Below are 18,963 nucleotides of genomic sequence, written 5' to 3'. Positions count from 1 at the left end.
GGAGAGTGGAAACTGTAGAATTACAGGTGCTGATCATATCAAAAGTGGTCCTTGACAGCTCAAGAGCATACTTATGAGCACACCTTTAATTCTAGCACTCAGGAGGAAGAGGCAGGTGGATCTCCAAGTTCAAGGTCAACCTGATCTACAGAGCAAGTTCCAGGACAGCCAGGATTACACAGAGATATCTTGCCTTGAAAAACAGTCATACAAACAAACCAAACAACAAAAGAACATAGTTAAATCTATAGACAGCCCTCCCCCCATCAAAAAACAAAACAAAACAAAAAAACCCCTTCCTGTCTGCCCTCCAATGGCAGGTGTGTAGTATGCTTTACCAGTAGCCCGCTCTGACAGACACACCGGTCTAGTGTATCTGGAGTGACAACACTGCTGACCCTGACAAGACTTGAGGAGGCAGGAGAGCAGCCTGATCAGTTCCTCAGTGACTTCCACCACGGAGACATCTGTGGCTGGAAAGGCCCTCAATGGGCAGGCAGTGCACCATACCACCATACCCCACCCCAAATCTGCTCTAGGACTCCACACTAGTGTGCAACTTACCAAGTGGTTACTGTCCTTGAGCAAGCGGCATCACCTCTATCACTGCCTCGTCCTTGAGAATTAAAGGAGCCAAGCAAGGGAGACAGACTTTGAAACCAGGGGCTCAGAGGAGAGTGTTGGATAGAAGATCTGCAGACATCAAACCTGCAATTTGGAGCGCTCCTGGCCAGATGAAGCGAGGTAAGGAAAGATACTAGAAAAGTGATCTGGAGGTAAGTGGCAAAGGGAAAGTTCCAGAATCACTTAGCAGCTTCAAAAAAAAAAAAGGACTGAAAGAGGAGTTATGGCTAAAGTTTAAAAGCAAAGCATACAAATACCAGTTACAAAGGCCAAGGGCCCACTCCAGACACAAAGTAGAAGAACCTTAACTGAACCCCACAGTTTTATGAGCACTGTTGAGATCCAGGCTGCTCAAATCAGAAGCTACTCAAACCTGGTTCCTATTCAGAGGCGTCCAAGTCCATCTGGAAGACAACCACAGCATAAACAATGACCAAGGAAGGGCCTCCTTGTTCCTGGGGATGGAGGGCAATACCCTGTAGCACTTTCAGAGACTCAGCTTCAATTCCCTGTTCAACAAGCATGTGCACTGACCCTCCACTGTTTTCTGCCAGCCCACAGCCCTGGGAGAATGCACTGCTGACTTATCGGCCCACTTTGCTTCCACACTTGCTCCCATCCTCTGGGATATCTGCAGGTTGCAATTCCAACCACAGACTTCAGAAAGATGATACACTTGCTAGAGCCTGCAAAGGGTCAGGAAAGAGTACTGTTTGAAATACCAACATGACAGCTGGCTCCTTGTCTGTCTCCTCCTCCTCAACCCCCTCCCCAAACTTGTCATGGTACAAGAAGTCTATAAGCAGCCCATCAGATTTAAATATCAGTGTGCGTGAAGCAGCAAGGGAGCGAGAGAGTGGGAAGCAGACAGTGAGCGCCTGTGTCGCCACTGCTGTCAGGGAACACTAATGAATTTCACCACTGGCAGCCATGCTCCAGCTGCGGGTGGGGGTGGGGGTGGGGGTGAGGTGAAGGGTGGGGAGTTTTCTCGGGAGAACTCTGTCAGTACTAAAACATCTTTTCCCAAAGCCTTGTTAATATATGTTATTGAGGAACTGAGAACTATGGCCCACCCAGGACTTCAAGGGGAGGGGAGACAGGGCAAATCCTGATGTCCTTTCAAACTGGAAGGGACATACAAGTGTGTGGCTGGAGGGAGCCAGTTCAGCCCCATTACATGGGCGACCTCTGGCATGGCTCACACCTTGCTTTAACCACCATCAGCTAGGCTTATCTACCAGGCCTTGGGCTGCTCAATTGGGAGGACAAGGAAAGGAAGGGCCCCAGGCAGCGAAAGGCAACCTGGCCAATTTGCTGTGCATCCCACTTCACAGCAACTGTAGCTAACTCCACAAGGAGGCTGCAAGGAACATGTTACACACCATCCTTCTGGACCTGAGGAAGATGGGGTGATGAGACTCCACACCTGTTCTATAGGTGTGCAGCTACTTCCCACAGATGTCAGGAGACAGAGATGGGGCTTATCTTCTGGAAGAGGTCATGAATGCTCTTGAGATTTTCCCAAGATCTAAGCAACAGATCCGTGACTTGAATCCAGGTCTCTTTGCTGCTGCCTGTGTGTGTATCCTCTACTGCCAGACCCTGCCCTTCTCACTCCTTCCCACTGGTATACATGCTCTCTGGCATGGCATAGTCTACAGCTGCCATACAGCACTAGGCTGGGCTCAAGGCCAGGGTGAACCCAGCCAGGAAGAGAAAGCTGTGGGACTGAGCCAGGCCATCACCTGGGAGTCTCCACAGCTCAGAGGACATGGATGCAGCAGAAGCCTTCCCTCGGGTGCCCTCTGCACAACTCTGATCAACAGTGTCTGATCTGGCAGCAACCTGCTGTGCAGGGGGCAGATGACATTTAATTTCCTCTTGGTTTCCCTACAGTACAGACGAAAGGCCGTCACCTGCGTCTGGGTCTGGCAGCACAGCTGGAACTGTTCCCAGACATGCTGCTAGGGAGAGTTCCCAAACAGAACCAGAATGTAGGCGGGCATACTGGGATGCCCCTCAGGCCAGGATGCTAGTCCTCCCAGGGAAAGCAAACCTCAAATCCCTAGAGTCAAACCATTGCTTAAAGACTTTAAAGGAACTATATGCAAAGTATTTCCTTCCCATTCCTGGATTTTTATTAAAAAAGATGAATTTATTATTTTATGTATATGAGTGTTTGGCCTGCATATATGCATATGAACCACATGCATACAGTGCCTGAGGAAAACAGAAGGGAGCTGGAGTTCCATGTGGGTGCTAGGAACTGAACCCAAGTCCTCTGGAAGAGCAGCCAGGAGTGCTCTTAACGGCTGAGCCATCTCTCCAGCTCTTTCAGTTCCCAGCTTTTACAGGCCACCTACTGACTATCTCTACTCCCATTTTTCCTGCCTCAGAACCCACCGGAACCACATAAAACACCACAAACACCCTGGGGAAAGGGGTAACATACACCTCTCCAGTGCTACAAATGCCCCCAACATCCTGTCACGTGTACCTCCCAGTGCTTGTCTAGGCAAACAATGAGATAAGTACCTCTCCAGTGTCTGTCCCATTGCACAGTGCTCTCTTGTGTGGGAAGTGCTGTAGCTGCTACCAAGACCTGGACAGACCTCCTTACCATACAGACTATCAGGGAATAGGGAAGGGGAAGGAGGCTTCCAGGGTACTTTGACCAGTGTCTTGGCTAATGGCCTGTTTTATTTTTGGCTAGAGAAACAAGGAGCTCCTTAGTAGTTTAAGCTGTCTCCAAGATACCCCAGATACCCTACTGTAGCTTCCACTTGGCCTGTGGCTATCTTGACCCTATGCCTGGACTGTGTTTGTATGGCCTACAATGCCCCCTGGAGGCTCTGAACAGAGACATCCTCCTGTGCTCAGGGTCTGGGATACAGTCCAGTCACTGCTCATATAAATGCACTAGGACAGAGCTGTTAACCTTTAACCTCTGGCTGGTCCTCTGCCCTGATTCCAGCTCTCCTGATCCTTTCAAGATGTGCAAGCACTCAGCCTGTACAGAGTACTGCTGCTGGCACAAGAGCACTGGGACAAAGAGGGAGTTTTAAACTGTGCTCTAGAAGTTCTAAGCCTAGGGGTTTCAGGATTAGGGGAGAATAGGGCCCACTCTACCCCCACAGTGCTTCCCCCTGTGCTTGTTGTCTTCTTTACTGTATTTTCAGTCTACACTGCCCTGTAATTAGTTCTGATCACTTGGTGCCCCGCCCTCCCCCCCCCCCCAGTCCTCAGCACACTACTTCCCTGGCCTAGAGTAGGCTTCAGTGGGCTAATTTCAGGCCACTGCTGACTGTGCCTTCAGAATGTGCATACTTAACAGCTTCCATGCAGTCTCCTATAATACTCTTAGGGGAGAAACGCTGCAGTGGAAGGAAGTGACATTTACAGGAAAGTCCTGGTGGATGGATATGGCTGACACATGCCACTCTTAAATCAACAAATGGGGCACACCTGCTTTCTATGATCAATCATCTAAAGTTGACGTTCAAAGAACCAAACAGACTGCATTTGGCCAATCTTTGAGCCAAATGCAGCATATTAAGACAGAAAATACAACTTTCTAGATGCTTGTAAATTCTGTATGTGGGAACATGGGGACACAGAATAATCTCATCCCTGACAAGAGTCTGTCTGTCCCCTGGCCAGCCTGCCTAGAAAGGAATCATGAGTCCCACAGTCCTGTTTACAGGACTAGAATGAGTGAAGGTTCTTGGCTCCAACCATCAAGCACACTACCCGAAACTCCTCCAGCCAGGTCTGCAAGGGGTAGAGAGGGAAACAAGGGATGGTGTCCTTCTGGCTAAAGCCACTTGTTAACAGGCCCTGGATTCCTTTATCTCTACGGAAAGGAAGGTAGCATTGAGCACTGCCCCCTCCCATGCCTCCCAGCAGGGCCAGGGAGGACAGCCATTAGTGTGTACCTCAGCAGACAATGGGGAGGAGAAGTCTCCAGAGCAAAGGACAACTGCAGCAATTAGAATGCAGGGAGGTTCAGAAGCTATTTAACTGGGTGACCCCTGAGGTCACTGCATCTGACTCCCATCCCTGGATAAATATTGTATGAGAGGGGAGGGGGCGAGCAAGGGAGCCGAGGCATCGCAGCTCCTCCTTCCCCACCCGATGCGATGTGCTGCCTCCAGCCACACACAACAGGAACATTATTTACAGCCCTGACAGTCAGAGCAATCACTCTGCTAACCAAGAGGGAATGGACAAAGTCGACTTACCAAAAATTGACTATGGCAATTGAGGAAGAAACCAGGGTTGGTGGGGGAAGGGAGCTGAGCTAACACAGACACAAGGCTTCCCTTGCCCCTTGGGTCCTGCTGGAGCAGGTACTGCCACCCTTAAACCCTCAAGTGTGGCAGGTGAATGGGGTCTTGCCTAGCAGAGTGAATCAGAGAAACGGAGCATCCTTCCACCTCTCACCATCTACCTGGGTGACCTTGGCAAAGATGGAGCCCTGGCTACCTGCCTAAAGAAATCCAGACCAGCCACAAGCCACCTACAGACCCAGCTGACCCTTAGCTGACCTGACAGGCAAAGGCCAAGAACATGGAAGTAAGATACAGCAGACAGGGCCAGGGTGGGGGAGGACAGAAGAGCCTGAGAGCAGGCTACGCTTGGCCCCCTTTGCCACTCCTGCAGTCCTGCTCTAATGCACCCTGACATGCCTCTGAAGACAGAGAGCTGTTTGCAGTCAGCACCGTGATTTGTTAGTAATTATTTCCATGGTGTCACATTGCTGTCACTCTGTTAACAAAGAGACAGGCTGCCTCGGGCTGCCTGCAAGAAAGAATCGCAGAGAAAAAGGCCTGTCAGACTCCCGGGATTCTCTGGGCTGGCTTTCTTCCCCAAACCAACATCTTCGCAGGCTTTGGAAGAATCAGTTTTACAGAACTATCAAGTCTGAGCTGTGTCACCCTTTAGCCAGGGACACTGAGAATTTATCCAACCTACTCACAGCTGCCCTTCCCAAATCTCTACAAAGCTAAGCCCCTCTACAAAGCACAGGCCACCATACTAACTGTAACACGAGGCTCCCTGGCCTTCAACTCCATGCTCCTTGACTCTTCTGCCTCACAGCTGTGTCTGTCCTTTGCAGGTGCTCTTAGAAGCCTTATAAAAGAAACTTCGTTCTGACCAGACTGATACAACTAACTACCCTTTCGGCATGAGTGGGGTTAGGAAAAACAGGATGACTGAGACTCTTCCCTTACAAATCCACCACTTGCATTCAAGAGCAAAGCTTCTCAGGAGCCACACCCATCTAGACTCTATAAGCCAGAACCTCTGAGGAGCAACTGCAAGCTGACCTGTCTTTCTCAGCCCTGGGTCTGCTCAGGGTTTGTGAGGGAGAACTGGTGGTTTGTGTTAGTATACAGAGTAATGTCTCCATTGCCCTGGCTGGGAATTAGAGGACAGATTGGCAAGCATTGACAAAACAGAGGTCACTCACCTTTACAGGCACAGAAAGTTGGAGATTAATCCTCTCCTCTCACAGAGGGAATCAAGCTGTAGGATAGTAGAAGGGAAACTCCGATACTGAGAAACTCAATGCCATGCAATGGTAGCAGAGGTGGCAGCAGCATCATGAACAGAAAAGAAGAGGGCCACAAGACCCAGAGAAGCCCCATTAAAGCCGCTGCCACCAAGCTCCTGCAGAAACCCACTAGACAAAAGAACCTAGACAGGACCAAAATTTTTTTGGCATGAGAGTCTAAAATGGCAGAGGGCAGACCAGTTACATACTTGATGGAAGCAGGCTGTTTGAGAAGTTCTCATGTTTTGTTTACTGCTGTGCCCTTAGTTCCAAAAACAGTGCAGGGCACACCATGGACACCTAACACTCATCTGCTGAAAGAAGAAATAAAGGAGCCAACATGCCTGAATGCTTCTTCCATGAGCCTGGGGTCAGCATCTTCATACCTGAACCTCAGACAGGAGGGAGACCAGGGTGGGTTCCAGAACAGAGAAGGAAGGCGGAAAGGCCAAAGGGCTGGAAATGGGTTTGAAAGGATGAGGGGAGTTGAAACAAGTTGATAGGCAGAGATATTTCTACATCAAAATGAACGTTAATGTACGCATTCAGTTAACATATGCTTATTACCCAAAGGTAAATATTCAAAGAAAAGAAGAAAGAAAATGAAACTGAAGTATTGCAAAACAATCAAATATTAAATAACAAAAACAGCCAAACTGATCTACACAAACATAAATTAAGCTGTCGTTACACTGTATAAAATAAATCAAACATAGAAGAGTACATTTTACATGACTTAATTTCTATGAGGGTCAAGAACAGGTAAAATAAGTCACAACAATAGTTAGTGGCAGGGGTAGGGGTGACTAACTGGGAGGAGCACACAAGGACCTTCTGAGATGATGGGAAAGAGTCTTGATTGGGATGACAGTGACACTATACGTGTATACAAACTTAACATGTTATAAATGACATGTGCTTATATTTACATACTCAACTATACCTATTTTATGCCTTGATTTGGGGGTGGGGAATACTAGGGACCAAACCTAGGTTTTCAGGTTATGATAAGTGAGCAATCTGCCTCTGAACTCCATAGCCAGACCTCTTTCTATTCTTTAATTTGACATGAGTTTTCACAAAGTTGTTCAGGTTGGTCCTGAGCTGCTCTGTAGCCCACCCAGGTAAGCCCTGACTTTGTGATTTCCTACCTTAACTTCCTGAGCAGCTGGGACTACAGGCCTGAGCCCCAAGGCCTGTAGGCTCATATCATGTTTGTTTGTTTAAGACCAAAAGCAAAAGCAAAAGCTGATATTCAAGAGTCACAAAAATAACAAGTGAAGCCTTAGAAAAGGAACACTGGCTTTAAAATATATCACACAAAAGAAAATATTACTGTTTTCGGGAGTACCAGTAGTTCCTGCTTAGGAAAGAAGCCCCTCCAGTCTTCATTCTGACAGAGAACACACACGCCTGTGGAAATGTCAAGACTCAAGAAGATAAAAAATGTTCCACACACAGACGAGCAGGGCCCAAGTCTCAGCCTAGGGGTGGTAACTGGGAGGGATGCTACAATCCATGTCAGGTAAGCTCAAGGAGGATAGAGACCATAAGCCCTAGTCATGTCCGGGATGGCTCTGAGGCCTTAAAGAACCCTATCTGTCAGACTCTGCCACTGAGAATAAAGCCAGACTTCCAGAGTCTCATATGGAGCCAAGACATAGGACCCAATTTGTCTTCCTGACAATCTAGGCATAGAGGCTTCCTGGGCTAGTCCTACTCTGGGCTAAGAGGAAGGTCTCAAAGGGTCCAAGCCTGCTGCCAGCAGAGGAGATGCCAGCAAAGGAGGTGCTAAGCAAAGATGGTCCTTGGGAGCGCTACAGAACAAGCCCTGGGACTAGAATTCGGGCAGCAACACTTGCTTCTAGACCAGTCTTAAATAGTAAAGAACCATTCAGTCACCAATTCTGCAGCAGGCCAGTGAGGCTGCTATTGCTTTCAAGGTCTCACAGCCTGATCAGTCACTAAGCAAACATGTCTATCTTTAAGCAGTTTTAACTGGGCAAAACTTCCATTCAGGAAGGAGTTCCTATAATCACTACAGTGATTTACACCCTCTGTGCATCCCCAGGGGTGAGCAGATGAGGCCGCCAATGGAGCTGTACTGTCACCCTAGCCACAAGTTCCCAGAAAGGAGCAGCAGAGGCTCTGTCTACCAGACACAGGTCTTCTCCTCCAGGGCCCCTCCACCCAGGAACTCCTTCCAAGACAGACTACTACCCCAATGAAAACTCCAAGGGAAGGTGCAGAGTAAGAGGGCCTATTAACCTGCAGTTCTAGGACACCATGCCACAAAGAGTGCAAAAGGAGCAAAGACTGGGAAACAGAAGCTGGTCTGGCTACATTTCAGAAATGGATAGCCCCTTTAATGCTGGTTCTAGGCCCAGACCTCCAGGAGGGGCCTTCAGATGTTTCTGAGTAGGCCAGCTCCAGGGGCTCTGGGCATCTGTGCTCACAGATCGGAGGAGGGGGAGCACCCCTCACTCCTCCAAGCCCAAGAACTCTCAGCCCAAGGAGCTGTCAGGCTAACGAGGCTATCCCACCACCACTCCATCTGAGCGTGGCAGGCTGCACCGCACGACTGGCTTCAGGTGGCTCTTCTTTAATTAATGGCATCCCAGGCTCTGCAGGGAGCTTCACCCCACAATGAATGGCCCTCTCTCATTAGAGGCGAGCCTGCCATGATGTATTCAGGGTGAGGGCCAGGATTCATTTCCCTGTCTCTGGGTTGGGGATGGGAGGGAGGAAGAGGCAGCAGGGAGATTTATATCGAGTGACTTGGATTAGCTGCAGCTGAAACATGACCCCATCAACTCAAGCTGCCTTCTTGGGGCTAACCCAATGCACCTCTGATGACGAGAGTGCTCTAGGGAAACTGAAAGGAGGGCAGAAGGTCTGGTTGCCATTCTCTCTCAGCTTAGACTCCAACTCGAATGTCCAGAATTCCTACACAACCTCTGAGACGTCTCCCCTGCCCCCACATAACTATCTCATGTGCTCGGAAGCCCGTGCTGACTCCGAACAATCTTGCCCATCAAGAGCCCTGTCAAGACTGGGAAGCTGACCCACTAAACCCCTATGTAAAGGATGGAGGCTCTACCCTATGGCCTCTTCTGACTTTTATAGCAAGCAATACACAGATCTCTTACTTCAGAAAAGGGGTCCACAACACAGCTTGTCCCTTAACTGTTGTCGGCATAGGACCCAGGAATATTGTAGCACAGGGCATCTCAAATATCAGACCAGCTGGTACTAGAAGAAAGCAGGTATGAGTTTGTCACAAAAGCATGCCAACAGCTGTCATTTCGCTTGGGTGATCCACCAGGCTGAATCCCATTTCAGTGTGGGAAGATTCTGGACAACTCTGTTCTCTATCTTTACCTGCTGAGTCAACTTACTGGCCCAGCAACTCTATTCTCCTTCCTTCTGCTTCTTTTGGTACCATTTTATAGGATCACAGAAGACTTGGGGGAGGTGGAACTGGGTCTCCCAGGCAAGACAAAAGAAAAAAATTGGGCTTTGAGATGTTCCTATTTGCAGAATTGAACACTTAAAAAAAGCTTGCTGCTTAACTGGTAGGATCTAGAAGCAAGGTGGATTGAGGCTACATAACACACAGCCCTATCCACTGTTTATAAAGATCCCACTAAACTCAACTTTCACTTTTGCTTGTGCATAGGGAGACAGCACATTTCAGAACTCATATTCTTTCCACTATATGCCCTTAGAATAGCAATTCACTAAGAGTTCTGGAGGGTGTACCTTCATGTGCACCTCTGAGCTAATCCAAAGGCTGCTTTGCAGGCCCGCTGTAACCTTAGGAGAGCCAGGGTAGGTGTCCATCATCAACACATACACTCAGTGACTGTCAACCATGTCTTTCCCTGGTCCATGAAGCAAGTGTTCATATACCCTTGCTTCCCTGCTCAGAAAGAGATGTAACTCAGTTCCGCTTTGCTAAGCCCTATTTGGCAATGTGTCTAAATACATGCAAACTTAATTAGTTCAGGAGGGGAGCCCAAGTGCTTTCAGTGATGGATAAAAGTAACAGGGAAAGAGACAAGTCAAGACTGGCAGGGAGTTCTTACTGTGGCCCATTCCCCCAGCAGGCTGCTAATCAAAGGTGATGCAACTCAGTGCTGGGGACTAACTGGCACTCTCATGGGTAAGAAGCAAAGCTCACAAGCTCAGAGTATGAGAGGCTGTGTGTGCTTCCAAACATAAACATAACAATGAGGTATTCAAAATGATATTGGCCAAAGGCTCCTTAAACAGAGCAGAGGGTCCAGGTGTAGTGGCACATACCTACAATTCTAGTACTTAAAAGGCTGAGTCAGGAGGACAGTGAGTTCAAGACCAGCTTGGGCTACAACAGTGAGTCTCTATCTCAAAATAAAAGCAACACAACAAAACAAGCAAAGCACTGATCTGAGGATTCACTTATTTGTGGCCTTGCAAGAAAGCTCTCTGGCAACCCCAAATCATCCCCTACACATCTGCTGCTGCTGGCCAACCATACCCCCATACCAAAATAAACATGAAAGTCTACTGCTCCAACATCAGGCAAGATGACAGCTCAGGCTCTGACCCTCACAGCAAACAAGGGACAAGGAAAATGGATGTCCTACCAGATCATACAGTGTGGATCATGAAAATGAGGACTGCAACAGATGGTCAACAGCCATGGTTCAACATCTGGTTCTACAGCCAGAAGCTTAGGCTCAAATCCCTGCTCTGTCAACAAACAGGTTGTACGTCCTTGACAGATGAATTATTTCTCTGAGCCTCAGTTTCTCAGTTTTTCAATTTTTTAAAAAGCGTTAAAAAAAGAAATATCTTAGGAGTGTAAGATAGCTAAGCAAGTAAAAACAGGCTCTTGCTACCATACCTTACTGAGTTTGATTCCTAGAATCCACATGAAGAAGAAAACTCCCCCAAGTGTCCTCCTCTGACTTCCTGGCTTGACAGCAGTGCACACACACCTACATGTGTGCACATATGCATGCACATGTACACACACACACACACACACACACACACACAAATAGATGTAACTTTTAAAAAATAACTTAATTGATAGAACTGTATGTAAGAAGCACAAAAGATCACTGGTACACAGTAAGTGTTCCTTAAACAAAGGCTATATTTATTACTCTTTGCTTTTTAACTCTTTCAGGAGCCCCAGCCTGCAGTCCCAGAGGTACAAACCTGTCAGATAGAGTATTTCACACTATGTCCAGGAACAAGCACCTTTTCCCCAGCCCAGCACCGACCCAACACCCAGAAATCTTCCAGAGCAGAAATTCTACAGGACTACTCAGCTGTCCTTCATTCAACAAACTGCTGGGCTAGGTGGCATAGTTCAGTGATCAATTGTGTGCTTAGCATATCTGAGGTCTTCAGTACAGTCCCCAGCACCACTACTCCCCAAAAAAAATCCCAACTATTTACCGATCTACTACTACGCATCAAGCTTTGTCCGAGGATTTTAAGTGTTTACCGTCTATGAAAGAAACACACAAGTAGAGGCAGCTGCAATAAAATGCCACGAAGGATGCAGAGCACTAAGGGAAGTAAGTAAGAACCTTGAAGGTCCCAGAGGTATGGACCTGACCTTGAGGGTAAGGGTGCCTTGGTAGGATGAAGCAGAGGTGTAACTCAACTGGTGCTGGAGACTAGAGCAGATCACCAGGAGGAGCGAGGAACTCTGGGAAGTGTGGTCAACAGGATTTGGAGATTAATTGGTTGTAGCAAAACAAAGGGTGGTTCTCAGGTTTCTGACAAGGTAGCTGAGTGATGGCACTAGGCATTACGGAAGGACATGTGGGGAGGAAAGGACAGACAGTTCTCCTGGGCCTGTGGAGGCATCTAGGTACAAGGCTTGGAATTCAAGGAACTGATGGAGCAGATCTCTTGTCTCCAGCAGGATCATATTGACTCTAATTTCTCTTGGAAAAAAAGACTGGAAAACTCAGCACACAGACAGGTGAAGCTCTAGTAAAAGACAAGACTACTCAGATGAGAGCAAGAATGAAGGAAAATGAAGGACAGGACATGGATCAAAGCAACACCAATATTTTAGAAACACCAACATTGATGGAACATACCTTTAATCCTAGCACTGGGAGAGGGGCAGGGCAGGGGGAGGGGGAAGCAGAAGCAGGCAGTTCTCTGTGAGTTCAAGACCAAACAGGTCTACATAGTAAGTTCTAAGGCAGCCAGGACTACACAGAGAGACCCTGTCTCAAGAACAAAAAATACGAACACTTAGAAAAAACTAGGGGAAGAGTAAACTGCAAAAGTGCCTATGGAGGAGAAGCCAAAGAATTAAAAGACACAAAGTTAAAACAATCATGTCAAGATGACACAACTGGCTCTCCTGAATGAGCCTAGAGGACTCAGCCTGACCCACAGCTAGCACCCTCAGGAGAACTTCCAGGCCACAGTGCTCTTCACGTACATGGGTCTATCACTGAGTCACTTCACTCCAGGTACCAGCCCAGTGCACACGCTCCACAGTAGAGTGAGCAGGATACAGTAAGCAAAGTCCCTCCACTCTCCAGACTTACTTAAACCTCAAGTGCTCTAGGCCTATCTCTGCAGAGTACAAGCACAGGGCATAGCACAGACATCCCAGAAGTCATGGAGAGAAACGAAGACCAGTCAATGCCAGCCCTACACTTACATGTAGCAGGAGAACTTCCTGTACTAAAGGTGAGCTGAGCCTCCATGAAGGTCCCCTGAACCAATTCAAGGAGGCTCCAGCCCCTCCTGAACTCAGGATAATGCTCAATTAGCCAAAACAGGTGGGCCTCTTTGCAAACTGCACTGAGGCCTGTGTGTCCTTCCCGCCAGCTTTGCTTCCAGTCTTGCCTTCCTCGTCTGCCCCTCTTTTTAGACCCAGGAAGCCTCTGGTCTATGTCTCAGACACGTGCTGTTCAGCTGGTAAGCCCGGAGCTTCAAGTCACAGGCTAGGCTTCAAGTTCTTCAAATGGCTGCTCATACAGGTCTCATTCCTCACTATCTACAGACCCCATTGGCCTACCACCCCAAGGTTGGACACCCACCCCACAACTGGCTAAGCAAAGGAACAAGCAACTGCTTGGGGAGTTCCAAGGAACACATGTAAAATGAGGAGAGGTCAGTTGGGGAAGGGCGGGGAGTTAAACTAAACCCTATTAAGTATCTTTTCTATAAAAAGCATAGAAGAAAATAAAATCCACACCCACTAACTAAACTCACTGTAACAGTACCCGTGGCTACAGCCTCAAGCCCTACAAATCCAGATCAACTCATCCAGTTCTGAAGACAGACAGACACAAAATGTCTCTGTGAGGATGGGAACAGATTTCTTTGCTCTGGTGGGATTTCTACTGCCACTTCCATTCCCATTTCTCAGGGCTGCACTAATCAGGCCTTTTCCCAACAACAGAGACTTGAAGCAGCTTTGGGGGCTGGAGTAACGACAGCAAGGAGAAGGAGCCGTGGCTTCCCGAAACCACAGTGTGAAATGAAAACATTGGCTGAATTCCTCAGACTTAGTTAAATCTGGAAATGGATGTCAAAATACCAAGTCAGCCACATACTAACAAGTTATGAGTGTCAATTTCACACAGCCTTGTCAGGCTCAGCAGCAGCCTGTGCCAGGCGCACTCACAGTACAGGGAGGCTCTGCTGAGAGCCACCTGACAGCCCCTACCAAGGCTCCAGAACACCAATAAGCAGTGCACAGTCACGAGGTACTGCTTTCCTTTTCTCTCTGGCTGCTTTTATTTCGTTACACATTTAATTAAGAGCTTTCTCAGCAGTTACGCAGAGTCCAGCTTCTAAAAGGCAGTCACAGGCCCTCCTCCCCCACCCTGCTACCCAGAGCCCGGACTCCCTCTCCAAACTCAAGTAAGTGCAAACCATGGAGTCCTTTCAGTCTGGAGTCTTTACCTCTGTGATCTCCCAAGTGTTTTATTTTATTTGTTTGCTGTGTTTATAAAAGGGAGACATCACCTCCTACCAGAGACAGCAGTTAGGACACACACACTTGGATTCCACAACCCAATCCAGGCATCAGTTCTCATTAAGACACAGAATGAATGGCAGTGTGTGCAGCACAGGGCCCAAAGGCTGCACTAGTGCTGCAGGGCAGAAGAGGCTGAACCAAGGACACACAGCACCCTCTGAAACTGCCTCTCCCTCTCATGGGGCAGCTCCCAACTGAGGAGGCCCAGCAACATGGTCTCTGGTCCCATGTACATCCACGTTCTCTGCATGCATTCTTGTACACACCATTCACAAGTGACAGCAGCACATTCAGAAGCACCAGCAATGGGAGGATGAAGATACTGGGGAAGAAAACACTAAAAGACTAGGAGTGCTGCCTGGAGAAAATACACGGAAGAACTGGGCACTGGATGAAGTCAAAAGCATCTTCCATTTGGGCCACATGAACCCCAGCATCTGAGGTTTCAGCCTGAAGCTCCTCCATTGAATGGTTTCTCCTGGGCTGCAGAGCCCCACATAAGTCTCTCTAGGCATCAAAGCTACACAGGATATACAAATGACAACAGTTTTCCTAGGCTGGAGTGTAGCTCAGTTTGTTTGTCTTGCATGCATAAAGCCCTGGGTTCAGCAGCCAACACCACCAAGTAACAGGTTTGGTGGAACACACCTATAATCCTAGTACTTGAAATGTAGAGACAGGAGGATCAATGGCCATCATACGTAGTGAGTTCAAGGCCAGCCTGAGTCAGATGCTTCTGATTCACATCTGCTTCCAGACTTCTAGACCCAGTCCATTTAATCTACCTGTTTTAAGGGAGGACAGAGGCTCTCTGGAATAAACCTACAAGTGTGCAACTAGTTTATGTACATAGTCAAAAGGGTAGAGCACTAGAGTGATGTGTGCCTATGTGCCTATGTGTTCTGGAGATCATTCTTCCTGACTCCTCTACAAATCTGAGGTCCAACTGCAGGCTTGACACTCAGCTGGGAGCCTAAGCTCACCCCAATGACCAGGGTCTAAAACACACAAGAGGCCCTAGTGAGAATATATTACCTGATTTGTAGGAATAGCCACTGCAGTTACTATACCCCACTCCTACTGACACCCCCAACCCTTCCTGAGAGAGAGAGAGGGAGAATGAGAATATGCCTGCTGCTGCTTTAGTCACAAAGAACACAGTGGTATTGATTCTACCCATCCTCAGCAAACAGTGCCCCCACCCTTTTTGGTTCCCCAGGGGCTGTCTAAAGCCAGGTGTCCACGAGGACAGACAAGAAGCACAAGTGTCAACCCAGCAAAGGAGCCTGTCTTGTCTTCCACAACCAGACAGGACATGATCAAAAGACAAAGGAGAGGCAGTGGGGACAAAGGAGGAGAGAGGAGGGCGACTTGACTTGGGCAGCTTCCCAGAAGCGGCCCTCTTGAATCATACCACCAGGCTCTCAACTGGATAACCAGGGTCTCACAATGCCGATAATAGGGCAACATAAAAACAGTTAGAGAAAGGACCTTGGAGCCAATTGCTGGGTCTAATCCTGGCTGTGTGGGCCTAAGAAAGTTACTTAACCTCTCTGTGCCTTAATTTTTTAACTATAAAACAGAAATAAGAACAGTACCTACTTCACAGGATTGATTAACGAATTCTTATTTCAGAGCACTCTAAATAGTAAATACTATGTATTCTGTTTAAAAGATTTTCCCCCCTCAAAAAAAAAAAAAAAAAAAAAAAAAAAAAAAGCTGTTGGTGGCAGCATACACCTTTAATCCCAATACTGCTAAGGCAGAGACAGGTGGCTTTCTTTGAGTGTGAGGCCAGCCTGGTCTATAAAGTGAGTTCCAGGACAACCAGGGCTGTTACACAGAGAAACCCTGCCTTGAAAAACCAAATATATCCCCTCCCCTCCCCTCCCCCAAAGTACTCTTTTAATGCCCTCCTTCTGGGTCAATAACATGCAGGTCAACCATTAGAGGAGCTATTGTGAGCAGCAAGAATTGTTAAAGGCAGGACAAACAGCAGTCCTAGCAGGGCCCCTAACTCGTCCCTGTCCTGTTCCAGAGACCCCTACCACCCACAGCTCCCAGCCTTCCTCTAATCCAGTGGTCTCACTGGCCCAGGGACCCCTGCCGCCCAGCAGGCTTGAACATGTAAGCCCTAAAAGGCATGCCTGGTCCTTTAGATGCCAAGCCCTGCAGCAAAGACGCCCTCTGCATACTCACATGACTTTCAAGTCCCAGTCTCCACAGGTGACAAAAATTGACTTGACGTTTGGATCTAAGAGGCCTTCCTTCGCCATCCACTCATCGACCCTCTGGAAAGTACATAAGAACAGATGAGATTGTCCTTTTTTTGAGCCTATGAAGAGCCCAACAGTGACATGCAGATAAGCCACTTGTAACCAGAGCAGGAGGAATGGCAATCTCACCCAGCTGAGCTGTGATGTGCTCTCAGCCATGGCTCTGGACTACAGAGGTTCTTGAAGAACGATCCCTCTGGGAAGACACCACGAGTCTGTGTGTGGTGGGAGAGGGTCCCCTCTACCCTTCGATGTGTAACAGCCTACCGGTGATCCCAAAGGACAGTCCAAACACCCTTGTGACTTGACTGTCACACAAAGGCATAGCCCAGCACAAACACAGGCTGTCCTGGTCTCTAAGAAGAGGGCAGAAAAAAGCCACAAGCAGGACTTTACCTATTGCCTTCTTCAGACTCACACTTACAGTAAGTGCTTACTATATTTGTGAACCTAGCTATTCATCCAGGGAAGACAGAACCCCTTTTCTCTTCAAAGAAGGTCCCACTGATGGGCTGGAGACCCTCCCAGAAGTGAGGCAATGCTGCCTGCTCTTGTTGCTGAAATCCTAGAAACAGGATCTATTTTGCATTCCTCCTTTTCTTAGCCAAGGATTCAAATTCAGCAGAGTATTTTGCGAACTGAGCGCAAGTGCTAGTGGGGAAAAGAAAGCATTCCTAAGCACACCTAGTCCTTCTCTCCATGCCTCCGGCTGGTTTTACTGTCTATACTCACACTGGAGTACAAACACCAACACTGGTATATAACAAGAGAATTATCATAAAGAATTCATGAAGCATTGCCTATTTTTCACAAGATCCCAGGCACAGGGAGGGAGTGTAGCCAATCAGACCACGGCTTCCACTTGCACAGGAGGGTTATGTTTTAAGTCTCTATCATACAGTAGTTAGAAACACAGAATTGCAAGTAACACACATCTAGGTTCCAACCCTGGGCTTTTCCTTATCCTGGCTATGTTGTTGACTGGAAGTCATTTAAAAGTCATTTAATACCACTGAACCTCAGTTTCCTTCGTATATAAAACGGGGTAAGATGACAATCCTTACTGAGTTGTTCTGAGAATTAAATGTGATAATGTGTCAAATGTCTCTCCTACAGTAGACAGGAGACTAAGATAAGAGAAAGGGAGATGGAAAAGTGACCGGACTGCCACAGGACCAAGAGGAAAGAATACTACTGGCAACAGCACAGGCATGGTGTAATAACTGTGTATAAGGAGTGACTATCAGTTAAAATCTGTCTTCCCTAGCAGACTGTAAGAATGCCACGGGGTGGGGGGGAGTGTTGTCCTGCTTCATACACTGTCCTAATCCCAAACCCAGTCCTGGGTTTAATTCCATATAAATGTGTTGCCAGGCTTGATGGCATACACCTGAAATCCCAGCAGTTTGGAAGCAGCAGTGTTGAGGATCATAAGTTTGAGGCAGTCTGAGCTACACAGACAGTTCAAAACCAACCTGAGCTATATAGCAGACCCTGTCTCAAAATAACAGATACTTGATGACTGAGAACATTAACAGATGGAAGTTTAGTGACAGCAAAGCCTACAGTGCAGAAAAGGCTAGAAGGTCCAATTAGACCAAACTGCAGAGGGGCGGTGTACTCAGCAATAGCGGAGAGCACATGTGGGCGCCAACAAGGAATACCCATCTAGCAGGTGTAGCTAGCTCTGCTGGCACTTCTGAGATGCTGGAGGCACCTGTAAGAGGACTACAAACTCACTCAAGTTCCATGGGAAGGCAGTACCCAGAGTGTGAGAGCTGTTCCCTAGCATACACTGTGTAGACCACATAGTATAATCTCCCCCTTCATAGTCTGAATCTCCCCCAGTCCAGGAACCTACTAAGCAGTGAGGCTGGGTATTCCACTGGTAAAAGTCTCCCTCAGCTCTCTTGCTTTAATCCCTTATACACAAGTACACACATGTGCAGACACACAACATCACGTCTTTACCCCAGGCCACCTAAAAAAAAAAAAGACAGACTTTGTTCAAGAGCAGAGCTTGCTAAATCCTTAAAACCTTGTGTTAGCTGGCCGACTCTGTATACTTAAGTAAGTGTCCCACATGGTAGGACGCTAACACCCCAACTCAGAGTGGGAAAAGAGAGGAGGACAAGACAGGACAGTCAGAAGGACTCAGTCAACATGACCATCTTTGCCCCAAGAGGCACTTACACTCCATCATGTGGCAGAAATCTAGTGAGCACCTTTCAGGGGGAGTCTGCCCAGACACTTAGGCCTGACCTCCCCTTTCTCCCTGGCAGAGTAGTGAGTCAGGTAAGCATCTTGCTGGCTGCTTTGGTTGGGACAAGAAATTCACATTTTAGTTCTGTAACTGACTAAGGACTAACAGGAATGGTATGGTGTCCTTGTTCTCCAGAAGCTCTACTCAAATTGATGCTGGAAATCCTAATCTACAAAGTCCCAGAGGTGGATGACATTCAGAACATCCTAAGCACCTACTCCAGGAACAT

The 18,963-nt window shown here is 47.8% G+C and overlaps 1 protein-coding gene across 5 annotated transcripts in view; it reads right to left on the bottom strand.

The window, feature by feature from the left end:
- The window catches only part of Eri3 (ERI1 exoribonuclease family member 3), a 123,875-nt gene that overhangs the window by 66,535 nt on the left and 38,377 nt on the right, over positions 1–18,963 (bottom strand). For all 5 annotated transcript variants that reach the window (XM_051188584.1, XM_051188586.1, XM_051188582.1 and 2 more), the window contains one exon: positions 16,395–16,486. In XM_051188584.1, the coding sequence (XP_051044541.1) occupies positions 16,395–16,486 (92 nt within the window). The remainder of the gene's footprint in view (positions 1–16,394; positions 16,487–18,963) is intronic.

The sequence above is a fragment of the Phodopus roborovskii genome, unplaced genomic scaffold, assembly GCF_943737965.1.
Source record: "Phodopus roborovskii unplaced genomic scaffold, PHOROB, whole genome shotgun sequence".
NCBI lineage: Eukaryota > Metazoa > Chordata > Mammalia > Rodentia > Cricetidae > Phodopus > Phodopus roborovskii.
The sequence above is the reverse complement of the archived record's forward strand: the minus strand, read 5'-3'. Positions and strand labels throughout refer to the sequence as shown.